The sequence below is a fragment of the Ascaphus truei genome, chromosome 1, assembly GCF_040206685.1.
Source record: "Ascaphus truei isolate aAscTru1 chromosome 1, aAscTru1.hap1, whole genome shotgun sequence".
Classification (NCBI taxonomy): domain Eukaryota; kingdom Metazoa; phylum Chordata; class Amphibia; order Anura; family Ascaphidae; genus Ascaphus; species Ascaphus truei.
The window spans coordinates 469,760,977-469,785,068 of record NC_134483.1 but is presented as its reverse complement, the minus strand read 5'-3'; the positions used below and the strand labels follow the sequence as shown (position 1 = coordinate 469,785,068).

At 40.3% G+C, this 24,092-nt stretch overlaps 1 protein-coding gene across 1 annotated transcript in view; it reads right to left on the bottom strand.

Annotated features, from left to right (window-relative positions):
• CORIN (corin, serine peptidase) overlaps window positions 1–24,092 on the bottom strand; it is a 330,632-nt gene that overhangs the window by 64,505 nt on the left and 242,035 nt on the right. The window contains exons 8-13 of the mRNA XM_075566957.1: window positions 23,730–23,840; window positions 19,641–19,763; window positions 14,641–14,748; window positions 13,171–13,402; window positions 2,296–2,441; window positions 796–903 (exon numbers count right to left, since the gene is read on the bottom strand). Of these exons, the coding sequence (XP_075423072.1) occupies window positions 796–903; window positions 2,296–2,441; window positions 13,171–13,402; window positions 14,641–14,748; window positions 19,641–19,763; window positions 23,730–23,840 (828 nt within the window). The remainder of the gene's footprint in view (window positions 1–795; window positions 904–2,295; window positions 2,442–13,170; window positions 13,403–14,640; window positions 14,749–19,640; window positions 19,764–23,729; window positions 23,841–24,092) is intronic.

Sequence of the window (24,092 nt, the reverse complement as noted above, 5' to 3'; positions counted from 1 at the left end):
ACCGCCGCCGTCGCCATGCAAAAGTAAATACACAAATCACTTTTTTTTAAAACTTTTTCCACATGGAGTTATATAATCAGACACATACAGTATTGATTTTAATATGGTTATTGTTTTTTTTTTTTGCAGGGGGGAGGGGTAAGAAAAAGTTATTGTAGAACTTACAAGTTTAGTACCACAGATGCAGATATACATTGCATATTTTGTTTAGAGCTATGGAATGTGAGATCAAATCTAATTGAATTAGATCTTAATCCTACTGAATCCTTTTATCTTAATAGAGCAAAGGACCATTTTATGCAATTGGTATGAACCAGCTATTTAGAAGGAAGATGCTCCGTGATCTTTCAAATATGGAATATGAATGAGTCTGCCAGACGAGTCCTTGTGCTTTGGAAGCACAGACAGTTCCGCTGCAACAATATTAGCCACGGTCAGTGTAATGTCACAGTGACAGCTGTAATTTTCTAGCTGCTATGCTCCTTTCCATATTTATACAAGTTGATAAGAATTGATTGGAAAAGACATTTAATCTGGATATGGGGGGAAAAAAGGCTTTCTAAATAAATTTAATGTATTTCATTATTGTCACAAGACCATGTTCTGTAAAATAATAAAAAGAAACTAAACATGTTTTCTAACCATTATTAGATGAGTTACAAACAAATGTTACTGAGGAAGATGACAAGACAAAAGCATTGGTAAATGTTATAGATCTCATTTTGTTTAAGGTTATCTTAATATTGAGTAAGATGGCCAAAACCAGGAAGACACATAATTTGTATTGCAACATACCACAGTTTTCTTCATCACTGTAATCATCACAGTCTGCCTCCCCATCACATCTTCTGGAAGACAGAATACACCGTCCAGAGCGGCACTTGAAATGACTGGGAGAGCATTCTGCCAGTGACAACAGGGAACATAGAAATTGATGTCAACTTAGGACCAATCTACCTACTACGTCTGCTTAATTTCTCTACTTACTCGAGAACATCTAACTGACAAAGTTTCTATTTTGCATTTAGCCTAATGATTGTCAGAGGGAGCATGAATGAATATTTTGTTCTAAAGCCTATACCATTTTGAATTAATTAAGCATCTTTGAATTACCTCCAAAGTTGGGCAATAAAAATGAGCAACAACTACAGTTGTCAATATAACTTTTTACATGACAATGATAGAAAGTAACTTTATAACAAATCACCCATACTTGTTATGATTACCTTATAAACAGCTATGCCTATGTATTTACACAATGACTTAGATAAGATAAACGTGAAAATAGTTCATATTTATTGTGATAAAACTCTGCAAGTGTAATATCACTTTTTTCAAATCACGTTACTGGTTTGTTTTGCACCCACTTTGACCCAGAAGACTTTGATAAAATATTGCCCCAAATTCATGGTTGTTCTACCACTGTGTGCTGTGAGGTATAAGATCTATCACATTTCATGCATACTGTATACTGTGTATAGAACTCTCATGCTTTTTCTGGTATCCAAAGAATTACAGTACAAGTCAGTAAGACATTTTCATGCAGATTTCAGTTATTCAGCCGATAACTTTTATACATGAGATGTATAAAGAGACATTTGTTCCATGTTGTGTAATATCCTTTAATGGAGTAACATGAGAGTTCATCTAGATGTAGGGGATTATTCATTACTGCGATAATGACCATCGGGGCACTATTGCACAGAAAATCCCATTGAAATCAAGGTGAGTCGCCATTATTGCAATTTAATGAATAACCACCATAGTTCCTGATGGCAGGTCTCTACATGTGAAATCTTGAAAATGTGTGTACAACTAGACTACTACTGCACCGACACACTTTATTCGAGCAAATACCCAGTATGTACCTGGCAGATACCTGGAATGCGCCGCTCCTCACCTCTCACAAGCCCCGTTGCGTTTGCCTTCCCAGCCTGGGTTCATGCCTGGCTGACGGGCGGCTGATCTGTTAAATGATAATGATTAGGATTTAATAGGCTGCAATGCTTCGCGTGTCTACCAGATGGCATAAATTCATGAATTGTAATGCAGTATATATATATACTGTGCAGTATTGCAGCCAGCGGGAATAAAATGCTTCAATCCCTGCCTGGAAAATACCTCAATGCACTCAGGCAGAAAACAGTCACAAACCTCAATACACCCGGGTATACCCGAATTCGTGGGACTAGCCGAGCTCGAATAAAGTGTGTCGCCAGTGTATTGTCCCTGCCTGCAAAGAACCTACATGTCCTGGGGATCAATACGCTTACTAGAGCATTCTCAAAATCTAACCTTCTACATCCTCATCAGGCATAAGACACGTTTGATTATCTGTTTTTTCGACTGGGAACTGGGTACAGTCTGGGTCTTCTGGCCACTGTAATCCCACAATACCTAATACAGACTCACATCGCTCTTTGGAATGTTCACACAGTGATCTGCAAAAAGACAATGCAATATACTTAGTGTGTACCCATTTTATAGGAATAATCATCACAGTACCTATTTTAACAAAACACAGCCATGGTACTATCTCCAGCAGATATGAAGATCCTAACAGGAATAGCCATCGTAAAGAGAAGTTAACACAGCCCACACAGATCTGTTTTATCCCGATGTACAATGTTTAAGCCTTAAGTACAGTACCAAAAACCATAAGGCCATGCTGAAACCCAGATTTATTAAAATGTGTAATGCCTTAGTGTATATTAATGCCCAGTATGAGTCTACTTGAAAATCTGGGTCAAACTTTCAGATCCTACATTTTTTAAAAAAAATGTAAGACTAATGCATTTAACACTTTCTACCCGAAAGCCTAGGTATTTTACTTCTGCTGCAAGAATAGGCAGTAACACATTGATTAACAACGCATGTAAATTCCTTTTGGCAGGAAAGAAAGAAATACACTAGTCAACAGTCAATTCAAGGTCACCTTAATAAGAAAAAATACAAATTTGCTTATGAATAAAAAACAATAGAACACATTTAAAAGAAATAAAGACCAACATTTATTTTCTAGGTTCTAACTATGTAATATGAATTGAAATATACAGTATAGAACATGTGAAAGGTAATCAGATATTTGAAGTACAGATGTAGTAAGAGTTACTGTTCCCATGACAGTTGGAAACTAAGTGAAATTCCTGGTTACTTCATTTGTATTGTATGTCTTTATTTATATAGCGCCATTAATGTACATAGCGCTTCACAGTAGAAATATGCGACAATCATATAAATAACAAATAATATAAATAACAGGTCATGGGAATAAGTGCTTCAGACATAAAAGTAACATTTAGGAAGAGGAGTCCCTGCTACTAAGAGCTTACAATCTAATTGGTAGGTAGGAAGAACGTACAGAGACAGTGGGAGGGCATTCTGGTAAGTGCGTCTGCAGGGGGCCAAGCTTAATGTATCATGCGTATAGTATTAGCCACAGTGCTACTCATATGCTTCTTTAAGCAAGTGTGTCTTAAGGTGGGTTTTAAAGGTGGATAGAGAGGGTGCTAGTTGGGTATTGAGGGGAAGGGCATTTCAGAGGTGTGGGGCAGTCAGTGAAAAAGGTTTAAGGAGGGAGAGGGCTATAGATACAAAGGGACATCCTTGAGAAGAACACAAGAGTCGGGATGGTGCATAGCGAGAAATTAGGGCTGAGATGTAAGGATGGGCAGAAGAGTGTAAAGCTTTAAAAGTGAGGAGGAGAATTGAGTGCGAGATGCAGGATTTTATCGGAAGCCAGGAGAGTGATTTCAGCAGGGCAGATGCTGAGACAGATTTAGGAAAGAGTAGAGTGATTCTGGCAGCAGCGTTTAGGATAGATTGTAGGGGAGACAGGTGAGAGGCAGGAAGGCCCGACAACAGGAGGTTATAGTAATCAAGATGGGAGAGAATGAGGACCTGAGTCAGAGTTTTAGCAGTCAGAAAACAGAGGAAAGGGCGTATCTTTGTGATATTGCGGAGGAAAAAGCGACAGGTTTTAGAAACGGTATGAATGTGAGAGGAGAATGTGAGAGAGGAGTCGAGTGTGATCCCTAGGCAGCGTGCTTGGGCTACTGGGTGGATGATCGTACTTCCAACAGTAATGTGGAAGGAGGTAGTAGGGCCAGGTTTGGGAGGAAAAAGGTATGAGGAGCTCTGTTTTTGCCATGTTAAGTTTAAGCGGCAGAGGGGCATCCAGGATGATATAGCAGAGAGACATTCAGAAACTTTGGTTTGAACAGCAGGTGTAAGGTCGGGGGTTGAAAAGTAAATTGTGTGCCGTCGGCATTGAGGTGATATTTAAACCCAAGAGATGTGATTAGGTCACCTAGAGAAAGAACATGAAACACAGACAGAGCTCAGTGCTACATCCATTAACACAGATACACGGTACAGTGCCTATATATATATATATATACATATATTTTGAATAAAATGGCCTTTTAGTTTAACCCTTTGGCCAAAGTGTTGTAAGCCCTTGAGCCCCTCCAAGGCAGATGACCACATCTCAAGTGTCCTAACACTAAAATAAATTCTTAATAACCTGTACATTACCAGGAAGAATGATTTATAATAAATCTGTCAAAATTAGTTGCATAGTTCTAAGTCTGATTGAAGCTCTTATTAACCTGTACATTACCAGGAAAAGCACTCTGTATTAGATTGTCGCAATCAAACTGTATGCAGGTTCCCATGAGTGTGGAGGTGAAATGGAGTGAGCTTTTAACCATTTAAAAGTGGGAGGGAGTGAGCTTCAAAACTGGGAAGGTGGAGTCCCCTTCCACCGTGTATCTGTGTTAATGGATGTAGCACTGAGCTCTGTCTGTGTTTCATATTCTGTCTCTGGTTTTAAATATATATTGCCATGCTCAGTAGCACTCCTCTTTAACACCTATACGCATATATATATATAGTGGTTATTTTCGGGGTTCAATATGAGCTTATTGGGGTTCTGTATGTACACCTAGAGAAAGTGTGTACAGAGAAAAGAGAAGAGATCCCAGGACAGAGCTCTGGGGTACTCCCACAGAGAGATCGATAGAGGAGGAGGAGGTGTTAGCAGAAGAGACACTGAAAGTACGATGTAAGAAGAGATCCAGGATAGAGCTTTGTTCCGAATACCAAGAGTATGGAGAATGTGAAGGAGAAGAGGGTGGTCCACGGTGTCAAATGCTGCAGAGAGGTCGAGTAATATGAGCAGAGTTTAATGACCTCTTTCTTTGGCAGTATGGAGGTCATTAGTTATTTTAGTGAGGGCTGTTTAAGTCAAGTGAGCAGTGCGGAAGCCAGATTGTAGAGGGTCTAGGAGAGAATAGGTTTGAGAAAATGGAGCATATGCCGCCCTCTGACCGCGGCTCAGCCACAGCTGCTGTTGTTGTTTTGCAGTTTCTGTAGTTCTTTGAATTAACAATAGGTGATGCTAGAGAGCAGTTAAGCTAAATTCAATGTTCACTATTCTGAGGCTATTGCTATAGCCATGCACTGTATACTGTAGTGCTGTCCAAGAAAAGAACCAGTTGTTTTTTTAAGACACCTCTTTTTCCTCATACATTCTTTCAATGCTAGAAAACTTAAAACCCCAGTCTTAAAATTAAGACATATTTATTACAGTAAATTATAGAAACATATGTACTGTTGTGTACATCAGTAAATGTTTTATTATAATATATATTACTTTGTTCAAGAACATATATGACAGAAACTTTAAAAAAAATCCAATCTTCCACCAGCATGCCCTGGCTGTCTCTTGTGAAGCTTTAGGCCTTGGCCATGTTTGGCGCGTGCTGGCGGAAGCGTGCTGACGCACGCTCCCGCTCAGCACTGAGCCCCTACAGCCGCAATTAGAGCGGCTTTAGTAGGGGCTCACCTGCGCTTCCGCGCGCTTGCGGAAGCGCAGGTCTTAGGGGAATTTAAAATTCCCTCGCTTGCCGGCGAGACAGGCCAGTCACGTGAGCAGTTCGCCCAATGAGGGCGAACCAGCTCCGTGACGTCACTGGTCCGCCCCCGGCCAGTGACGCGCCCGCCCCCTGACGGTCTGTCCCCCTTCTGCCCGATCCCTGTCCCCCTTCTGCCCTGATCCCTCTCTCCCTTCTGCCCCGATCCCTGTCCCCCTTCTGCGCCGATACCTGTCCCCCTTCTGCCCCGATCCCTGTCCCCCTTGTGCCCCGATCCATGTCCCCCTTCTGCCCCGATCCATGTCCCCCTTCTGCCCCTATCCCTGTCCCCCTTCTGCCCCGATCCATGTCTCCCTTCTGCCCCGATCCATGTCTCCTGTGTGTGCATGTGTGTGTGTGCATTGTGTGTGTGTGTATGTATGTGTGTGTGTGCATGTGCATGTGTGTGTGTATGTGTATGTGTGTGTGTGCATTTTGTGTGTGTGTATGTGTATGCATGTGCGCGCACGTGTGCGCGCATGCATGCGTGAATATATTTATCAAAGTTGCACAATGTTAATAAATAATTTATTCTCACAACATGTCTTTTTTTAAACATTTTAAAATATTATATAATACACACACACACACACACACACACACACACACACACACACACACACACACACACACACACACACACACACACACACACACACACACACACACACACACACACACACCACTTCAAAGTGACACACACACAGTGATACCCGCCTCCCAAGCGCTTGCTGTCTCCTCTGTCAGGACAGCAAAAAGCTCCTGGTAGAGCGAGCGGCAGCAAGCGAGAGCGAGCAGCAGCACCTAAGCGCTTACTATGTCCCAGGCTTTACCTGTAAGATAATGAAGAAACCGATGCATTACTTAAAGACTGTCATGTTCTGTATGAACACCTCAGCGCATGCGTGCCTATTGAATGGAATCCATATGCGTTCCATTTAATTATTGTGCATGCGATTATTATCTACAATGCAAAAAAATACAGAGAAGGCAGTTATTATCTTAATGATACAACACTGATGTTCAGTGTCACTTGGTGAAGAAGCTGTTAAAGTGGAGAACCTGCAAAACAGGCTGAATCTCAAGTGGGGTCCAAGGTGGGATGATCTGTGTCTGTAGTGCGGCACGCTGGGTCCGATTTGAGGTGCGCTGGGACAAAGTTGAGGTGAGTTGGTCTGAACTGGGGTCCACTGTGTGTGACATGGATAAGAAGTGGGGTGCGATGGGCCTGAGGTCAGGTGAGCTAGGTGCAATGGGGCTTGATGTTGAAGCTAGGTGGCTTGAGCCCAGTCCAAGTTTGAGTGAGCTGGGTGCGTCATGGATTAAGATGGGTTCAGGTTCTTTGGAGGTGGTTCATCTCATGTTCTCCAGGGACCTTGTTTTCATCTGCAAGTTAAAAAAAAAAAGGAACATTTAGTGTGGCTTCTCTTGTTTACTGACAATAGTTTTCTATAGTAAACACAGTATTATAACGTTTACAATTGCACAAGGCTGTAGCTTTCCTGGGGAGTTTAATCACAATGGTTCTTGCTTGCTTCTTCTTCCACGGTGGTACCAAAGTCTTCCCCTTCTAAATTTTTGTTGTTAGAACTGGGTTTTCTTTTCCAGCTAACTTCTGTCCACACTTGCTTTTCGTGGTTACAGATCATCTGACATTATCATCAATGATCCTGTGCCTTCTTTCGGTCTGTATTGCTGTAACTGGTACAGCCTTGAAAAGGTTCCTGTGTCCGTAGACATCTGGTTGGTCCATCATTGCAGGAAAAGATGGAGATACATAATGCAGTAAAAGAGTGCTGATTGATAGTAGAACAGTGTATTCTAAGTGGTTGTATGCCACTCTAAGTTTTGGTTACCTATAAATACAGCTAGTGATTTAAGAATAACGATTGGACATCTATTGTGCAAAAGGTGTTAAAGTTTGAAGCCACCATCATACTTAAAAGGTGTAAATGTAAGGTATGTCTGAATTTGGGATTGGATGTCTATTGTGTCAAAAGAAGGACTGTGTTTACTACTACAGTACACTGATAAATGTGTAAAACGTGCAGTATTCTAACTAAATCTACACGAATAAGTATATCTGGAATACCAACATTGACTAAAAAGATTAATAGAGAAACTCATTTGAAAATAATGCACATCTACAAAAAGGGATTCACTACCACAAGAATATAATGGTGGCTTTGGCAAAGGTGCATCCAGGTAACATGTTGCATTAGATATCAAGCTCAAGGGAAGACAAAGGTTTGAAGGATGGTGTTTGAAAGATGGTGCGAAAGGTCAGAACAGAGTAAGTAATCTACACTACAATATATAGTGTGCTGTTCTTCTTCTGAGACTAACAGTTCTGTCTCTGTTCTCTTTATAATCTTTCCTTTTTTTGGTGTATTCACAGTGAAACTATTCATCTGGTGGAAGAGATAAACCTGGAAAATGATGAACAGCAGAGGTCAAGAATATTCTGCATCAAATGCAGTGTTTGAGTCCAGTATCCAACTAATAAGACGTGATTTAGATTGGACCTTTGGATGTGTGAAGATAAACTGCAGTTTGCTGCTACACATGCTAATAAAAGTACATGGACACAAAATAATTCCTGTCCTAACCACATTTTTTGTTATTATTACAGAGGTATAACAGGTGTAAACAATATTAAACGAGTACAACAAACATGTGCCTGGATTGAAAATAGAGAACAGTTAAAGAATATAATCTTTTCAGCTGGAACATCTGTCCCCCATGTATTATGGCATTCGACAATTTTTTTTATCCCTGCAGCTGAGACCTAAAGGTTAATGTGTGGGGGGAAATCTCAGCCCAGGACCTATAGTTATCTTTCAAGGTAATCTCACTTCTGATTCAATGTTGTGACTAGTACTCTAAGTGTATCTTAATATGAACCTGTCCCTTTTGCCATCTACTGTAAAAATGCATATTTTTTGTATCACCAGGTATCATGGATAAAGCCTACTTCTAGCAGGTCATTATAGCTCAGGCGGTGGCAGCTTACATTTCCAAGCACTTCCAATCTGGTCTATAAAGACCCGAAACACATGGCACCTGCAAGTTTCATAAAGGACAGAGGGATCAACTGGGTCAGAACACCTGAGTACGTTATTTTGTCGATTGTATTGTCTATGCATTTTTGATGTACTGCTGTGTGTTTTTGTGGCATTAATATTACTAATTATTATTATTATCAATTACATCAACCATCTTAGAAATGTTTTACCGGTAGTTCTAGAATGAAACGGGATGGCAATCGAGATGCAGAAGCAGCAATGCATTGTAAATCTATATCTTTTTTATTTTTAAGTGTCAAGAACAAAAAGTACAATATTGTATTAAATTCTGTTTGTTTTACTGCATATAAATTAAGTAAAAAGAAGGCACTGTGCTGAATATTGAGCTCTTTGTTTATTTGCTTAAGGACCTCGCCGCGCTTTGCATTGTTTAAAGCCAAGGCATGGCATGGCATGCCTTCTGGAATTACTGACTCACATGTACAACTGATGGGGTGTAAATGGTTTATTCACATTCTCTATTTTCCTACGAAAAGACAGGCAGAGAAGATGGTGTGAATGGCAGAGTAGTCTAAAGTTTATTCACGTGTTACTAAAAATCCAATCCACATACAGTGAGCTGACGGACTGATAATGGCTATGCATAAAACATTTATTCAGTGTATTGCAAGAACGTATTCAAATGTATTGTTTAACAATTACTACACAGGCAGAGGATAGGAGTGATAATGGTTCTGTACAATGCATGTATTTAGTGTACTGCAATAATGTTTTCTAATGTATTGTTTCACAATTATTACATAGGCAGAATAATTCACACCAAGCAAAGGCAGGGGTATTCTGCTGGAAGGAGGGCAGAAGGGGGGGGGCAACCAGCAGCGGCAGATTTCTCACTAGGCCCGGACCGAGGGCGTCAAAATCTGGGGGCGGAAAAAATGTCCGTCCCCATATACATTTTCCGCTCTCTCGGGCCTAGTGGGCCTGATGGGAAGTAATTTTATCCATTGTGACCACCTTCTTACCTTCCAGCCTTTATCCATTGTGACCACCTTCTGAACCGCAGCATCAAATTACACCGCGGAAGTCACCAACATTACGTCATGAGGTCGCGTTACGATGGCAACGTGTTGCCGTGCGACGTCATTTGACGCTGCGGTTCAGGAGGAGGGGGGCATCAGGTAAGGAGGCAGCCGCAATAACTGTGCCTAGGGGAGGTGGATTTTTAAATCAGTCGCTGCCAACCAGACAACCATGGCTTCCATATATTCTATACAGTATATTTTTTCTTAATTAAACCACTATTGTTTCTAGTTGCATTTCTTTTCATACTTTTGCCACACCTGGCTCACAAATTTACCAAAAAGGTTGCATTTAAAAAAATCTTTTTGGCTTGTTTTCACATTTAAAATAAAAATAACACAAGCGGTTGTTGTCCACCTCTCAATCCTGCAGGCACAGTGCTGTACAATTCTGTAAATAAAGATGAAACAGATGTTATAGTAATTATGGTTCAAAAGGTAATGCAGTAGCGCGGCAAGGGACATTTCATTTAGACACAGAGACAACAAGCAATTCTACATACATTTCACCAGAAAAGCAAAGCTAGGTTTTTTTTCTGCTTAGATTGCTGTGAAAACGGTTTGGCTACACAGGTTTCCTTTAAAGGCAATTACAAGGCTGTCACTGTTGAATCAAGTCATAGTGACAATCATATACTGTATACAACAAGCATAAAGAAGTGGCCTTTCAGGCATATCTGTAGCCGCACTCATTCCTTAAAATTACAAACAAGTGTGTATTTTAAAGATCAGATGCTGAAGAAACTATAGAACATTCCCCACACACAGGACTTCACTAACAGAAAACATACAAAAGCATATGAAAAGACACAAGCCTCGGTAAAGGACTCAAGAGTCCAATAGTTAATACAGACGCAATACCCACAATGAATCCCAAATATCCTGTTATGATTAACGTGATATACAGGTTCCATTTCTATGTCCAACTCAGGTCGAGGAATTTCCCCAGAGTTCTCTGGCTATAATTAACTGCATTATTCTCTTTGAATAAAGTTCTGACATTGCCATCGTCACCCTGAATGAAAAACACAAGAGCAAACAGATGCAGTCCTTAAAGAACCAATATGACCAAACACAATAAGTGAGCAGCAGGTGATACCCTTTAATTGATATTCAAACCTACACTCGGTTATGATTAAAACCTGGTTTTGCTTTTTTGGATGGAAATGGCCTGAAGTACCCAGTACCCACACACAAACACAGATTATTACTTACCATGATGAATTCTGCATCTCACATACCCTCAGTCTCGTCTTCGTAGATGACATGTCTAGACAGAAAAAGGTGGGCTTGATGCTGTACAAAGTGTTGGGGGGATGTTACCCCTCTTTGGCTTAGAGTTGTCTTCTTCACTGGGAATAGCATTACTGTGCTGGATGCCCCTGCAGCTTGACTCACCAGCGATGTTTGCCTCCACACACTTTTTTTTCTGTGCATACCTTATATACCCTCTTCTGGAAGATTCCAGAGTGTGCAATGTGATTGGGGCCATGGGTCATGTAACGTGACTTTAACAATTTTGAAATCCGTATAGTGACATATTCGGGGATGTGGTGTATACATTTTTTGTGGTAATCAGTAGGGCTCGACAAATTATAAAAAATGCTACCCGCCAGACAAAAAAGGGACTCGCTTGTCTTAACTCCTGGTGTTAGGTGTAACATTGTCAGTCTACGTGTTTACTGGATTGACGTGATGAGGCAGTCCTTTTCGGTTTTGCTGCTTGGAAACCCCTTATCCCGTTCTGGCACAATTTGTTTGAACTGGCGTGATTATATAGGGCACTATGTCTGGTGTTTACTCTCTTGATAAAGGTCCTAGTGAGGATTGATACGTTAATCTCTTTTTTCAATAATCTCTTTTTTCAATAAACTTTCAATGCTTTTTGAATAAGACCAATGGTGTGCCATCCTTTTTTTTCTTCTATTTACATTTGAGTATATACTTGATTGAGGATGAAGAGTTGGATTGGAGGATGACTTTTTGTTGTGTGTAGTAAATAAAAAAGAAATAAAAAGGGAAATTGTTTAAATGTGTGCTGACATGCATGCATGTTCCGCTCAAGGATGTTTTCTCTCACCCCCTTTGTATCTAAAGCCCTCTCCCGCCTTAAACATTCCTCACTGACTGCCCCACACCTCTGGAATGCCCTTCCCCTCAGTACCCGACTAGCACCCTCTCTATCCACCTTTAAGACCCACCTTAAAACACATCTACTTAAAGAAGCAGCTCCGTGGCTAATACTTTACACCTGATACTTTACACCTGATACATAAAACTTGACCCTTTGCAGAACACCCTCCTATTGTCTCTGTACATTCTTCCTACCTACCAAATAGATTGTAAGCTCTTCGGAGCAGGGATTCCTTTTCCTAAATGTTACATTTATGTCTGAAGCACTTATTCCCATGATCTGTTATTTGTATTATTTGTTATTTATATGATTGTCACGTGTATTACTACTGTGAAGCGCTATGTACATTAATGGCACTATATAAATAAAGACATACATACATGCATAGACTACTTCAACCAGCAGTGGAACGCATGTATGTGTTCCAGAGTGTAAACAGTAGGTACAGAAAAGCATGCAAAGAGCGCTTCACCCTGGAATGCACCGGCAGCAAATTATGCTTTTCACATAAGAACAAGTGGTATTTAAAAGAAACAATTGTCATAACAACATTGTAGTGAATTTTATCATGCACAAAGTTTGTTATGATGTAACAGAAGTCTTGTTTCCCTTAAGTTGCATGATCTTACAGCTCACCCTAAAACAGACACAACACGACAAAAATCTGTGTGTAAAAACATATTCATATTAAAATATTAACATTTATACTGTTATGTACTTGTGCCATTCAATAGCCTCACCGGGGTCATGGGCAAAGATAATCACTGTGCCACCTACCGGACAGATACTGAAATTGCAATTAAAATAAATTAAACTCGCATAACATGGGATATCTTTTTTTTTTTTGGCTTCTCACGAGTAGCCCACAGTAAACAAGCTCGTCCCGTGGGAGGAATCTCGCACTTACAGTAGCCCCGGCATCAGGAACAGTAAGTCATGCTACATTTGTATGTAACATATTTAATTACAAAAATGCATTTGTAAGATACATGTGATAGAAAGTTGAGAGACATTACCTGCAGGGTGGTACATGCCGATTTGTCTGCGGTTCGCACTTTGGTACCAGAATGGTGCAGGCAAAGAACATGAGGTACTTATAACAATTAGTTTGAACAAGGGCTGGGAAAAGAGATGACTCCCAGCTTATGGATGCCTCTTTCTGAGTCCTGTGACCAAGGTAATTAGGAAAATGTGTATAGTTATAGGGCAAGTTCATGCATAGTTCCAAAGTTATTGGTTCACACTGACCTAAAAAATTGAGGAACAAAAACAAAGTTTTAGGAAATACACAACCTGGTATTGAATCTAATAGTTTTACTCCTAAGAATAAGCACAAAAAGTGTTAACCAACCAGATCTTAATTGTAGCAAATAAAATATTGTAATGAATATATTGAGAATCACTCATTCTCTTTTTTTGCAAGAGAAGACATTAGTTTGCATTTCTCTATTAACAACTGCCAGACATGTGAATGTGCTCATAAGTGTCATTTTTATTTGCTGTGCCTTTCATTGTCATTTTATAATTGGAATAAAGATTGCAGTCACAGAATAAAAGACTAAACACCACAAAAAATAAGAACTGACCAAATAGAATACCATTCTGTTTGCTATTTACAGTATTCCTGTACGGTGAGAAATCTATATTTCGGTCTAGTTATAGTCACAAGATTTCAAAAGTCAAGAGCTACATCTTTCATTGTTAATGCTGTCATGAACAGGTGCTGCTGGGAAACGACTTGAACCTTCTCGGATTTGATTGGTCTCTACACATTAAGATAACATGGATAGAAATCTTAGGCCGAGCTCATACTTGCGGCGTTGCTGCGTGTACGAGCGTGCACGACAAGCGTACTCTCATTGTTTGCTATGAGAGTTATTCAAGTGCATGCGCTGCTGCAGGCGAAGTAGCGCGTTGACGCGCCAGCGTTTTGAGGAGACAATACATTTTGTCTTTTCAGGCGGCTGCCGCGTCACATGAGCGGTTCAGCCAATCACGGTGAACCAGCTCTGTGATGTCATAGCCACGCCACTCCATCACCTGAAACACTACGAGCACAGGTCGCTTGTGCTGCAGCCGCACGGCACAGTAGGAGCTCGCACTCTCGCAAGCAAGCGGAGTGAATGAGCTCGGCCTAAAGAGAAGAGATGAGACTGATTTGAGAACGTCAGCATTGTATTAAGTATTCTTGAATGCAACACTTCTAGAACGGTTAAACATTGTTTGACTGTTGAAAAGACCTATCATATTCGGTGAAAAGGCAAAACAGCACCCCCACTGTACACTGTGCCTGATGGCTTTGTAATACCAAAATAGTCCATCAAGTTGCTTTTATAACATCAAGTGCCATATTTACTAAGCATTGCTACTCAATAGGACACCTTTCGGACCTATACCACCTCAGGAAGAGGTATACATAACATTTTGGCAGTTGAAACTGTGGACATAACTATATGTAGTGCAATGTTTCACTTGGATACACTTACTACAGTTGGTCTTGTTGTGAGGTATTGTACAGTTGGGATCACTGCCACACGACCCTGAACAGCCTGAGGAAACACACCTCGGATCCTCTTCCTGGCACAATGATTGACCTGTGTGAATCAAGCAGCAGCATTGCATCCGTATGAATATTTATTAACTGTACTTCAGTTTCAAGCTGTATTCAAATTACTGAATATTTTCCAACAGCTAGAAGTTGAATGTGCAGACGCAGTCAGTCTACCCATCAAGTTTGCCTATTGTCCCTATTAACTTTAACATAAAACATTGACAGCTCTATTTCATGTTTATTTCAGCATTCAGCTTGTTCCAAAACATACAGGACTTCTGCTACTGTATTTGTCTTTAGTTTTTTTTTTACTAATGTTTCATGTGCACACAGAACAGAGAAGAAATCCATACATATGTAGCCCCTTTCCCTATGCCTAAGGGAACTACGTGGGCAACTACGCGTGCTGCTGCACCTTGTCTGCTCACAGGAGGCCTGAGCCTCCACCGCTGGGAGCCTGGGGTGAGCTCTTTCTCCTTGCAGTGCAGCGCCTCCACCTATGAGGGATCCCAGTGTTGGCGGGATAACCCCTCACAGGAGCCAATACACAGTAGTAAGTAATACACCACACAATGTATGTAACTAGGCTTTACAGTACACACACACTAAACACAGATAACACACAATAGCTGGTACCCACAGTATAAGGCAGTGACCCACAAACACTGAGTGGTTTCCCCCAAAGTACTGAGGGTGACGTGGCACCAATAACGCCTGTTGACCTGTCCCAGCAGTCCCACCTAAATGTGTGAGGTAGCGCTACAACGTTGGGCACCTATCTGCCTGGGTAATAAGAGCAACACCAGTGATCTTTAACTTTACCAAATAAGGGATATAAGAAGAAAACACAAAACGATGGAGAAAAAGGGAATATGGGAATATATTATTTTTTTCCCACCATATTCTTTTATGAATGGTTTCACAAATAACATAACTGACCTACTATCAACATGAATATGCAGATCAGTGGATTGAAAGATGTTTGCATTTTTGTAGCGTACCATTTTGCTGGTAAAATATTTTTATAACCAAAAATCAATAAAAGACCGATCATTTTTGACTTAGGTTTCAGCCTGCAGGGTGGAATAATTTCTGACTAACCATGACATTAAATTACCCCCTTCTTTTCTATAAAAATGTAAAAAAAATATATATAAAAGCACTTAAAAACTTTTTAAAGTTCCATAGTGATTATTTTACTGTAACTATATTTTAGTAACTAAATGTTAATTTGATATATCTATGTAAACTTTTGAATTTCACATTGTATATCACAGCCATTCCACTAAGGGACATGTATGTTTCACAGATGAACAAAATTAACAGGACATAAAAAAAATAAAGATTTTCCAACATGTATAAATTATGTTAACGGGGAAAGAAATGCAAATGTGCAGTATAAGAGAATTGCCCTTTTCTGAGAAACACATTAGTAATACAAAGCAAGAATTGCCCTTATTATACAGTTACATTTTATCCAGACAACTGTCCATTTTAGCTTTTTATTATGTTTATTAGCCAACATAGCTATTTGTGATATTAAAACATATGATTGTTAAAGCAGCACTTCAGGCTGGTTATGTTTCATTGTCCCAACCAGCTACCACCCAATTAAATAAAATAAAAAAACAGTTGTGATCAAATCGTTTGTCAAACCTTCCTGTTCTCTAGTGCAGGGGTGCGCGGCGCGTACAGAGGCCTCGCGCTCTTCCTCACAGCATTTAAATGAAATGGTGGGGAGCGCGCGCGAGGCCTCTGTAAGTCCCTTACCTGGTCTCTGGCGATGTGTCGCCATAGCAACGTGACATCACATGTCGTCAGAAAACGCTGGAGAAAAGGTAAGCGGGGGCACGAGCAGGGGGGTGGGGGGGCACACGGAAAAGTTTGCACAGATTTGTGCTCGTTTACATTTTTTTTAACAGACAAATACTGTATATCTACTGTGTCCTCTCGTAGATGTCACAAGAATGATGTGTATGTAGCCCCTGTAAGAAATGGGCTACCAATCCTTCTCCTACTGGAGTAAGCCCTGGTAAGGGCAGGCGCCAGTAGTAATCATGGGTTTTCCCCCCACCAAGCCCTGCCTTGCTTGATAGAGGTAGGCCCCTGACTCTGTGGCAGGCCTGAGACAGAGGTGAGGTTCTGCTGACATCAGAGGGGGCAGGGCTGTATCTATTTAATGGGCTGCTCCTGTGTGTGTCTGTGTCAGTCTGGAGGGAGTATGAGTTCAGTTCTGTCAGTAGCTGGAGTGTGGAGGTCGTGAGTCTGATGAGAGAGGAGAATGTGACAGATAGTCCAGTCTGTCCTGGGAGCTGATGAGGAGTATATGAGCTGCACAGTTCAGAGAGAGAGAGAGAGCTGAGTGGGGTTCGGAGGATACAGGAGAGAAGAACTCAGAGCCCATCTGAGTAGAGCTGATACAGCTATAGTGGACCAATGCCCCTCACCCTGCTGAGGGGGTGATGGGGGGAGATCTAGCCTCACCCAGAGGGCCTACCCTCGGGTGGAGGTAGGGGTTTTGAGGCCCCGTTACAGCCATCCTGCAGGGGTACAAATCCTGGAGGAAGAGGAGAAGAGGTCAGATAACTGTGTACTGCCGTGACTAATACTGCCCATGAACTGCTGCTGTGTGCTGCATCACTGAGAAAAGACAATAAAGACATTGCTGCTTTTATACAAAAGACTGTGTGTGAGATTGGAATCTCTCGCCCTGGGACAAGGGCTTTCTCTGGGAAGATTCCAACCTATCCCCTAGGTTTCGCCAGAGAATGGAGGCGCTGCACCACAACCACTAAAGATGAAGGCATATACCCCAGAAGCCGGGTCCTGTTATCCCCCACACCAACGCGGGAGACTCAGGCCCTCCTGTTCCAAGCAGGTATGCACCACCATAATACATGTAGCCAGCCCTCAATACACCTTAGAGGCACGATCTGTGTCGGGGGGGGGGGGGGGTGGGACATGGGCTACATGTATAGATGCTTATTTCATGAGCACACTAAATAGGACTGAACAGCTTTTGTCACGGTTTAAAGAACAGAGTACAGTATCTCTAGATATGACAAGACAATGAAAATGCATTTAACATTCTAACTTAAAGTGATAAAGATCTCTTATGAGAATCTCTACCAACCATCTGGTTTAATTAGGAATCTAGTAGGCTAAGTTCAAAACATGTTTGGTATTTTAGTGTATTCAAAGAGAAAAAGAGTCCCTGTGTTGTATAAACTGTTCACTCTCTTTGTTGTATATATATTCTACCCCTTGCACCTTCCTATAATATTCTATGGCTGTAGCAATAGTTTAACAGCATTTTTCTTACTACAGTTGAGCCTGGAACTCTGTGACCAAATTTTGCTTTTAAGTTATTCATTAATGGTGACATTATCAATGGATACATGATGAGGGTGTCCTGACCATTACATTTGTTAGCAATTTTAAGTAAACTAAAAATGGAAAACAAATGTAATGCGGGAAAATAATCTGTGGTTATGTACCGGGAGATTCATAGGGGCCTATTCAGTTAGCTTCAATAAGTGACTTAACGCTTGTTAAGTGCACTTTCAGGCCGATTTTGAATGTGTAGCTATTCAGAAAGCTTCGATCACATCTCAAAATCGCTTGGAAAAGGCTTTTTAATGAGCGGTCCCACTCTGGCCCCGACAAGCCGTGCGGTAGCTCAAGAATCGCCAAAACTTGCATTATTTTCCAGTAACTGCTATTTAGGGAGCACATCCTGGCTTAAACCTGCATAGTCAGATCTCGGATTCATGATGTGCATAGGAAGGAGACAATATATAGGATTGAAGACGGGGGTCTCCAGCGCTGACCCGCATTTATTTCAGTTCCAGAGACCCCCTGCTTCAATTGTATGTAATAAAAATACATTCACAGCCCAGCTTCATTACCTTAGTGCCTAACCGCTAAGTTAATGAAGGGGTTACATTTTTAATGGGCAATAAGGTGGCCATTGGTATAGATAGGGCTTTGATAACCACACTGGATTAGATGGATAGTGTATTTTTTTATAGTAATGTTTTTTTTTATATAGTAATGTCACTGTATTTTTTATTTGGCTAAAAGCACATTTGCCCATTCCTGGGTGATGGCAGTTGTGGCAGTCGGGGTGGGTGAAGGGGGTAGTTGGCCCAGGGTACGTTGATATGCATCGCGGTGGGGTTTAACCCCTTCATTACCTTAGTGGTTGCAACCGCTAAGGTAAGGGAGGGGTTAATTCCTCCGGGAGTCCTAACCATCCACCCTGGGGCAACTATAACCTTCACCCAGCCCCGCAACCACCAAAAAAAAGATAGTGGCGGTTAACCCTTTCATTACCATAGCGGTTAGCTGCTAACATACTGTCCTGCTATTTTAATTTTTATTTAAATTACATATTATTGAAGCAGGGGGTCTCTGGAACTGAACCGCATTAATTTAATTAAAAAAAACATTACTATATAAAAAATATATACTATCTATCTAATCCAGTGTGGTTATCTATGCCCTATGTATAACAATGTCCACCCTACTACCCACCACTCTACCACCCCTCATCACATACAGTAATGGGCAAAATCCCTATTATCCATATTTGGATAATAGTGCATTTGCCCATTAAAATAAACTTTTGTCCAGTAAACCTGACACCCGTAGTTTCCAACCTAAAGTATTTAAACTTCCCATTGCCCTCTCAAAAAAAAGCAATTGTTTGCTGATATGACCCCCATTCTGTGTTTTGTTCCCACAAAAATTCTGTCTAAAACAGTTAGGATACACTTAATGAAATGTATTAATTGGGTGTTTGATGGCAGGGGAACGGCTTTCCATATCTTTTTGACTCTCTCTAACCCCACTTCATTGCTCTTGTTGTCACTCATGTATGTCCCTTCTATGCCTAGTGGACCCCCAGGTTGGGAAACACGACCTTACACTTACCGTTGTTTTCACTGCAATTCTCTTCATCGCTGCCGTCTTTACAGTCATTATCTCCATCACAGCGGAAGGCGCTAGGAATGCACTGTCCATTCTTGCACTCTGTCAGACCCTGGCTGTGGCATGCTAAAAAAAAATCATTCTGATCAAGCACAAACTAAACGTTCTTTACTATGCATTAAAGAAACTTAAAACAGCAGTCCCTCCTTGGCCCCGCTTTAAATACATGTGGGAAGCAGGGGTTCCTCTGAGCTGAACCGCTTTTATTTCCCGAAATACTTACTGGGACGGTGCCGCCGGTTACCTACTGGTTGTCCAAAGTCCCTTATCATGTGGTCCAATAGGAAACGGTGATGGATGACATTGTGGATTTCTATTGGCTCAAGAAACGTGGGAGATTCAAACGTAATTTTGCTTTCTCTGGAGGGCACGCTACTGATAGCACCTTCCATGATAAGTATCTATTTTTATTAACAGTGGTGTGCCATTTATACCTATCTGAGGGGGTTAGTAATGTTGTTTAATATAGTTAATGTATATTTTTATTATTACAGGTTACCATTTATTGCCAATGTGGCTATCTAGGCTCCCCATTGAGGGGTCCACAGAGACAATCAATGAGTTTATGTTTAAAATGTATTTTGAATGTTATTGTTGTTTGTTTGTTTGTTTTTGTGCGTATTGTATTTTTTTTTGGTTAATGCCCAAGACCACTATTAGCCACACTATTAGCCATAAATATACATAGCGCTTCACAGTAGTAATACATGTTGTAATCTTATAAATAACAAATAATATAAATAAGAGATCATGGGAATAAGTGCTTCAGACATAAGAGTAACATTAAGGAAGAGGAGTCCCTGCTCCGAGGAGCTTACAATCTAATTGGTAGGTAGGGGAACGTATAGAGACAGTAGGAGGAAATTCTAGTAATGTTATGTGTGTAAATTAACCCCTTTGGTGCCTGTGGTATATTTTGTTAACCACAGGCATCAAAGAGGTAATGTTATTTGAATCATAGGCTTCTGTAAGAAGAGATATTACAGAAGCCTATGATTGAAATATGATCACGATGCGGGATAATGAATGCATTATTAACAGTCACGTTAATTCCCGCATAGTGATTTTGCCTAAATATCGCACCCGGTAAAATATTACTGCAATCTTTAGGAATCCCATCTTAATATTGCAGTAATACTGCTCGGAATTTTATTTTTACCTTGTGCAAAATTAACTTCACTTTAATAGAGTTTGATGTATCCGGCCCTCTGTCTCACACTACACTGAGGGTCCTGGGGTATCTTTCTGTAATACCCTGGGATTGCTCAAATAGATGTACGGTATAGATTTTTTTTTTTACAAATTATGGATTTCTATAAGGCCACTGTGGTACCTCTGCAAGGAGCCTCCTTGACCACTTTAAAGCACTCTAGATATCATTCCCATGCTATTTGGCTTACAGTACTTTACAGCCCCTGATTAAATTGAGACTTTGCTAACAAGTCTAACGAGACTAAGGAGTGTGAGACTATTGGATTTTTTAGTCTGAATGTGATTTTTAGCTTTTTAATGTCAGAGCAATGAAATCACCTTTTGTTGCTTTTTTCCTTATTTTGATATTATTTGTCTCCTTTTTATTTTGTTTGTTACAGTGAATTTATTGGATTTGCTTATGATTATTTTTGTACTGTTGCAGGATAGATCTCATATTAGGTTTCTGCACCCCATTTTTATCTCCCTAATTTGTTTCATCCTATATTTTGTGGCTTCTCTTTGATACTCTTCGTTACCCCAGGCTGTGCTGAAAAAGCTGTGTAATACAGCAGGCATAAGCTTGTGTTAAAACAGACAAGAAGCAAAAAGTCACACACAAAGGTCACACACTGGTTGTGCTCATTTGCATGTCATTACCCAGATTCCCTGGCTGCAGTGGAATCATTGTATGCTAATAGATAATGGTGAACATCAGGGCTGCAGACCTGTCAGAGACTTGTGAATGCGCTCACAAGTGGTATTTTTATTTGCTTTGATACTCTGACCCTTTTAATTTCTCTGGGTAGTGGCTATTACTATGGGAGTTGAACCATGCTATTTTAAGCTCTGGGGACTCCCTAGTTCTCAATATACTTAATGGTAAAATTACAAGGATTAAATCCCCTAAACTGTAGGGCAATTGACAGCTGCAACATCATCATTGTGACTTCATATTCGAAAGCCATTTAAAGCCCCACATGAAAACCAGAAGGTAATACCGGTAACTTCACCTGTACGTATCTCTGGAACTGTGGGGTCACTGGAGCTGGAAATAGCTTGGTTCAGTTGCAGTGCCCCCCGCCCCTCCATTTTTCTCTTGTTATCATAATATTAATTCCATTTCTTAGATTTATCTTTTTTTTTGGTCTCACCCATTTATAGTACAATTGGTGAGCGATGATGCATGTATGAACCTGAGGAAGGAGCATGATGCTCTGAGAGTTGCTGCTATCATGTAACATTGATGATATGTCCAAATAATCCATTATTACTTCTAAATGAGACTTGTATGTTTTTTGTCAACTTTTTCAAAGGAGTGTCGGCTATTTCTTGAAATACGTAATTATCCAATTAAAATGTTAATACGGTATTCATTTTTTTTTTTTTCTCTTTAAAAGAGAAGTGGTACTGTAAGCATGTAAATAAAACAGTAGTGGTAATCTGGGTTAGTAAAAAAAAAAACAAAGTAGTTGAACTGTTTGACTACTGACTTAAAATAACGAATACAAACTATTACTGGTCTATTCTTTACCTATTTAAAAATGTTACTATACAATGGCGAGAAAAAGTTTGTGAACCCCTTAGGATTTTCACATATTTCAAACTTAAAATGTTATTAGATCTTAGTCTAAGTCCTAATAATAGATCAAGAAATCCAGAAATGCAGTTTGTGACGGAGCACATCAAGAGGACCTCCAATCTTGGTAAAATGGAAAAAAATCCCACAGCAAACTCCAAATAGTCAGATCAGTTTTTATTGCAGGCTCAAAAACAGATGGACTAAACAAATGCACCTACGCGTTTCATGCCGAGGCACTTTATCAACCTTGATACCCCGTTATGTAGCTGTTTTTGGATGATTCATTAAATCTTGTTATTTTTATGGGTATGCGCTCTCTTGGATATCATTTGTTTGCTCCCTGGCGTAAGTAGTGCCTATTTTTTCAAACTCTTCGATTTTCATGGATGATTTGGCAGTTTGTTCTTGGAGAGATTTTGGTAGGACGACCACTCCTGGGTAGAGTGATTGTGGTCTTGAACTTCTCCATTTGTAGACTATCTGTCTGACAGTGGATTGGTGGAGCCCTAAATCCTTAGAAAGTGTTTTGTAACCATTTTGTAACTGCTGAGCATCAATAACTGATTTTCTGAGATCCTCGGAGACTTATTTTGATCATGGCATGACGTGTTACACCTGTATGGTGCTTGCCAAACTCACAAAGTTTCTGATCTTTATATTGGGTGGGGCCTCTCAAACTCACACCTAAAGATTACCTAATTATTTAAACACCTGATTCTAATTATCCCCTTTAATTTAGCTGATAAGTCCAGGGTTTCAACTACTTTTGCACATACCCTGACTCTTAATTACCCATTATTTGTCTAATTCATTCATCATTTTGTTTCAAAAGACACAGACTTTATTAATATAAACCCTATTGGATATTTAAGAAAAGACTGGTTTTGATTCAAGAAGATTATAATGGAAAAACTATGGAATTTCCATAATTATCATTGGGGTTCACAAACTTTCTCTCACCACTGTAAGTCATAATATTACTTGAATATAGTTGTTGTTAAAATAAGTGGTTCCTATCATGTTTACCCTTTTTGCAAAGTAACAATGAAGGGTCATGTTGAAATAATAATAATAATATCAGTTATAAGAATTACTGGATTCTCAGTTTGTATTATAAAAAGATAATGGAATACCCTCTCTTAGCGGAAGGGGACTGCAGCACAATACCACCACTGAATGAACGTTGTCTTAATTTACATTTTACTGGAGATTTAGGCATGAATGCTAAACAGTTATTTAGATACTTAATAAAAACTTACAACAGTTGACTTCATCAGATTTGTCTGCACAGTCATGGTCTCCATCACACACCCAGCTCAGTGTTATACATCGTCCATCTCCGCACCGGTAACTTTGTAAAGGGTTACAGTCTGAGTGGAAAAATGAGAAAGCTCCAACACATGCAATTGGTATACACTTATGCCAGGGGTTCTTAACTCCAGTCCCCAAGACCTCCCAACAGGTCAGAAATTTAAGGATATCCCAGCTTCAGTCGAAGACTGAGCCACTGATTGAGCCACCTGTGCTAAAGTTGGGACATCCTGAAAATCTGACCTGATGGGGGGTCTTGAGGACTTCAGTTGAGAACCCGACTTAAGCAGTTATTTAGCATTTTGTGGATT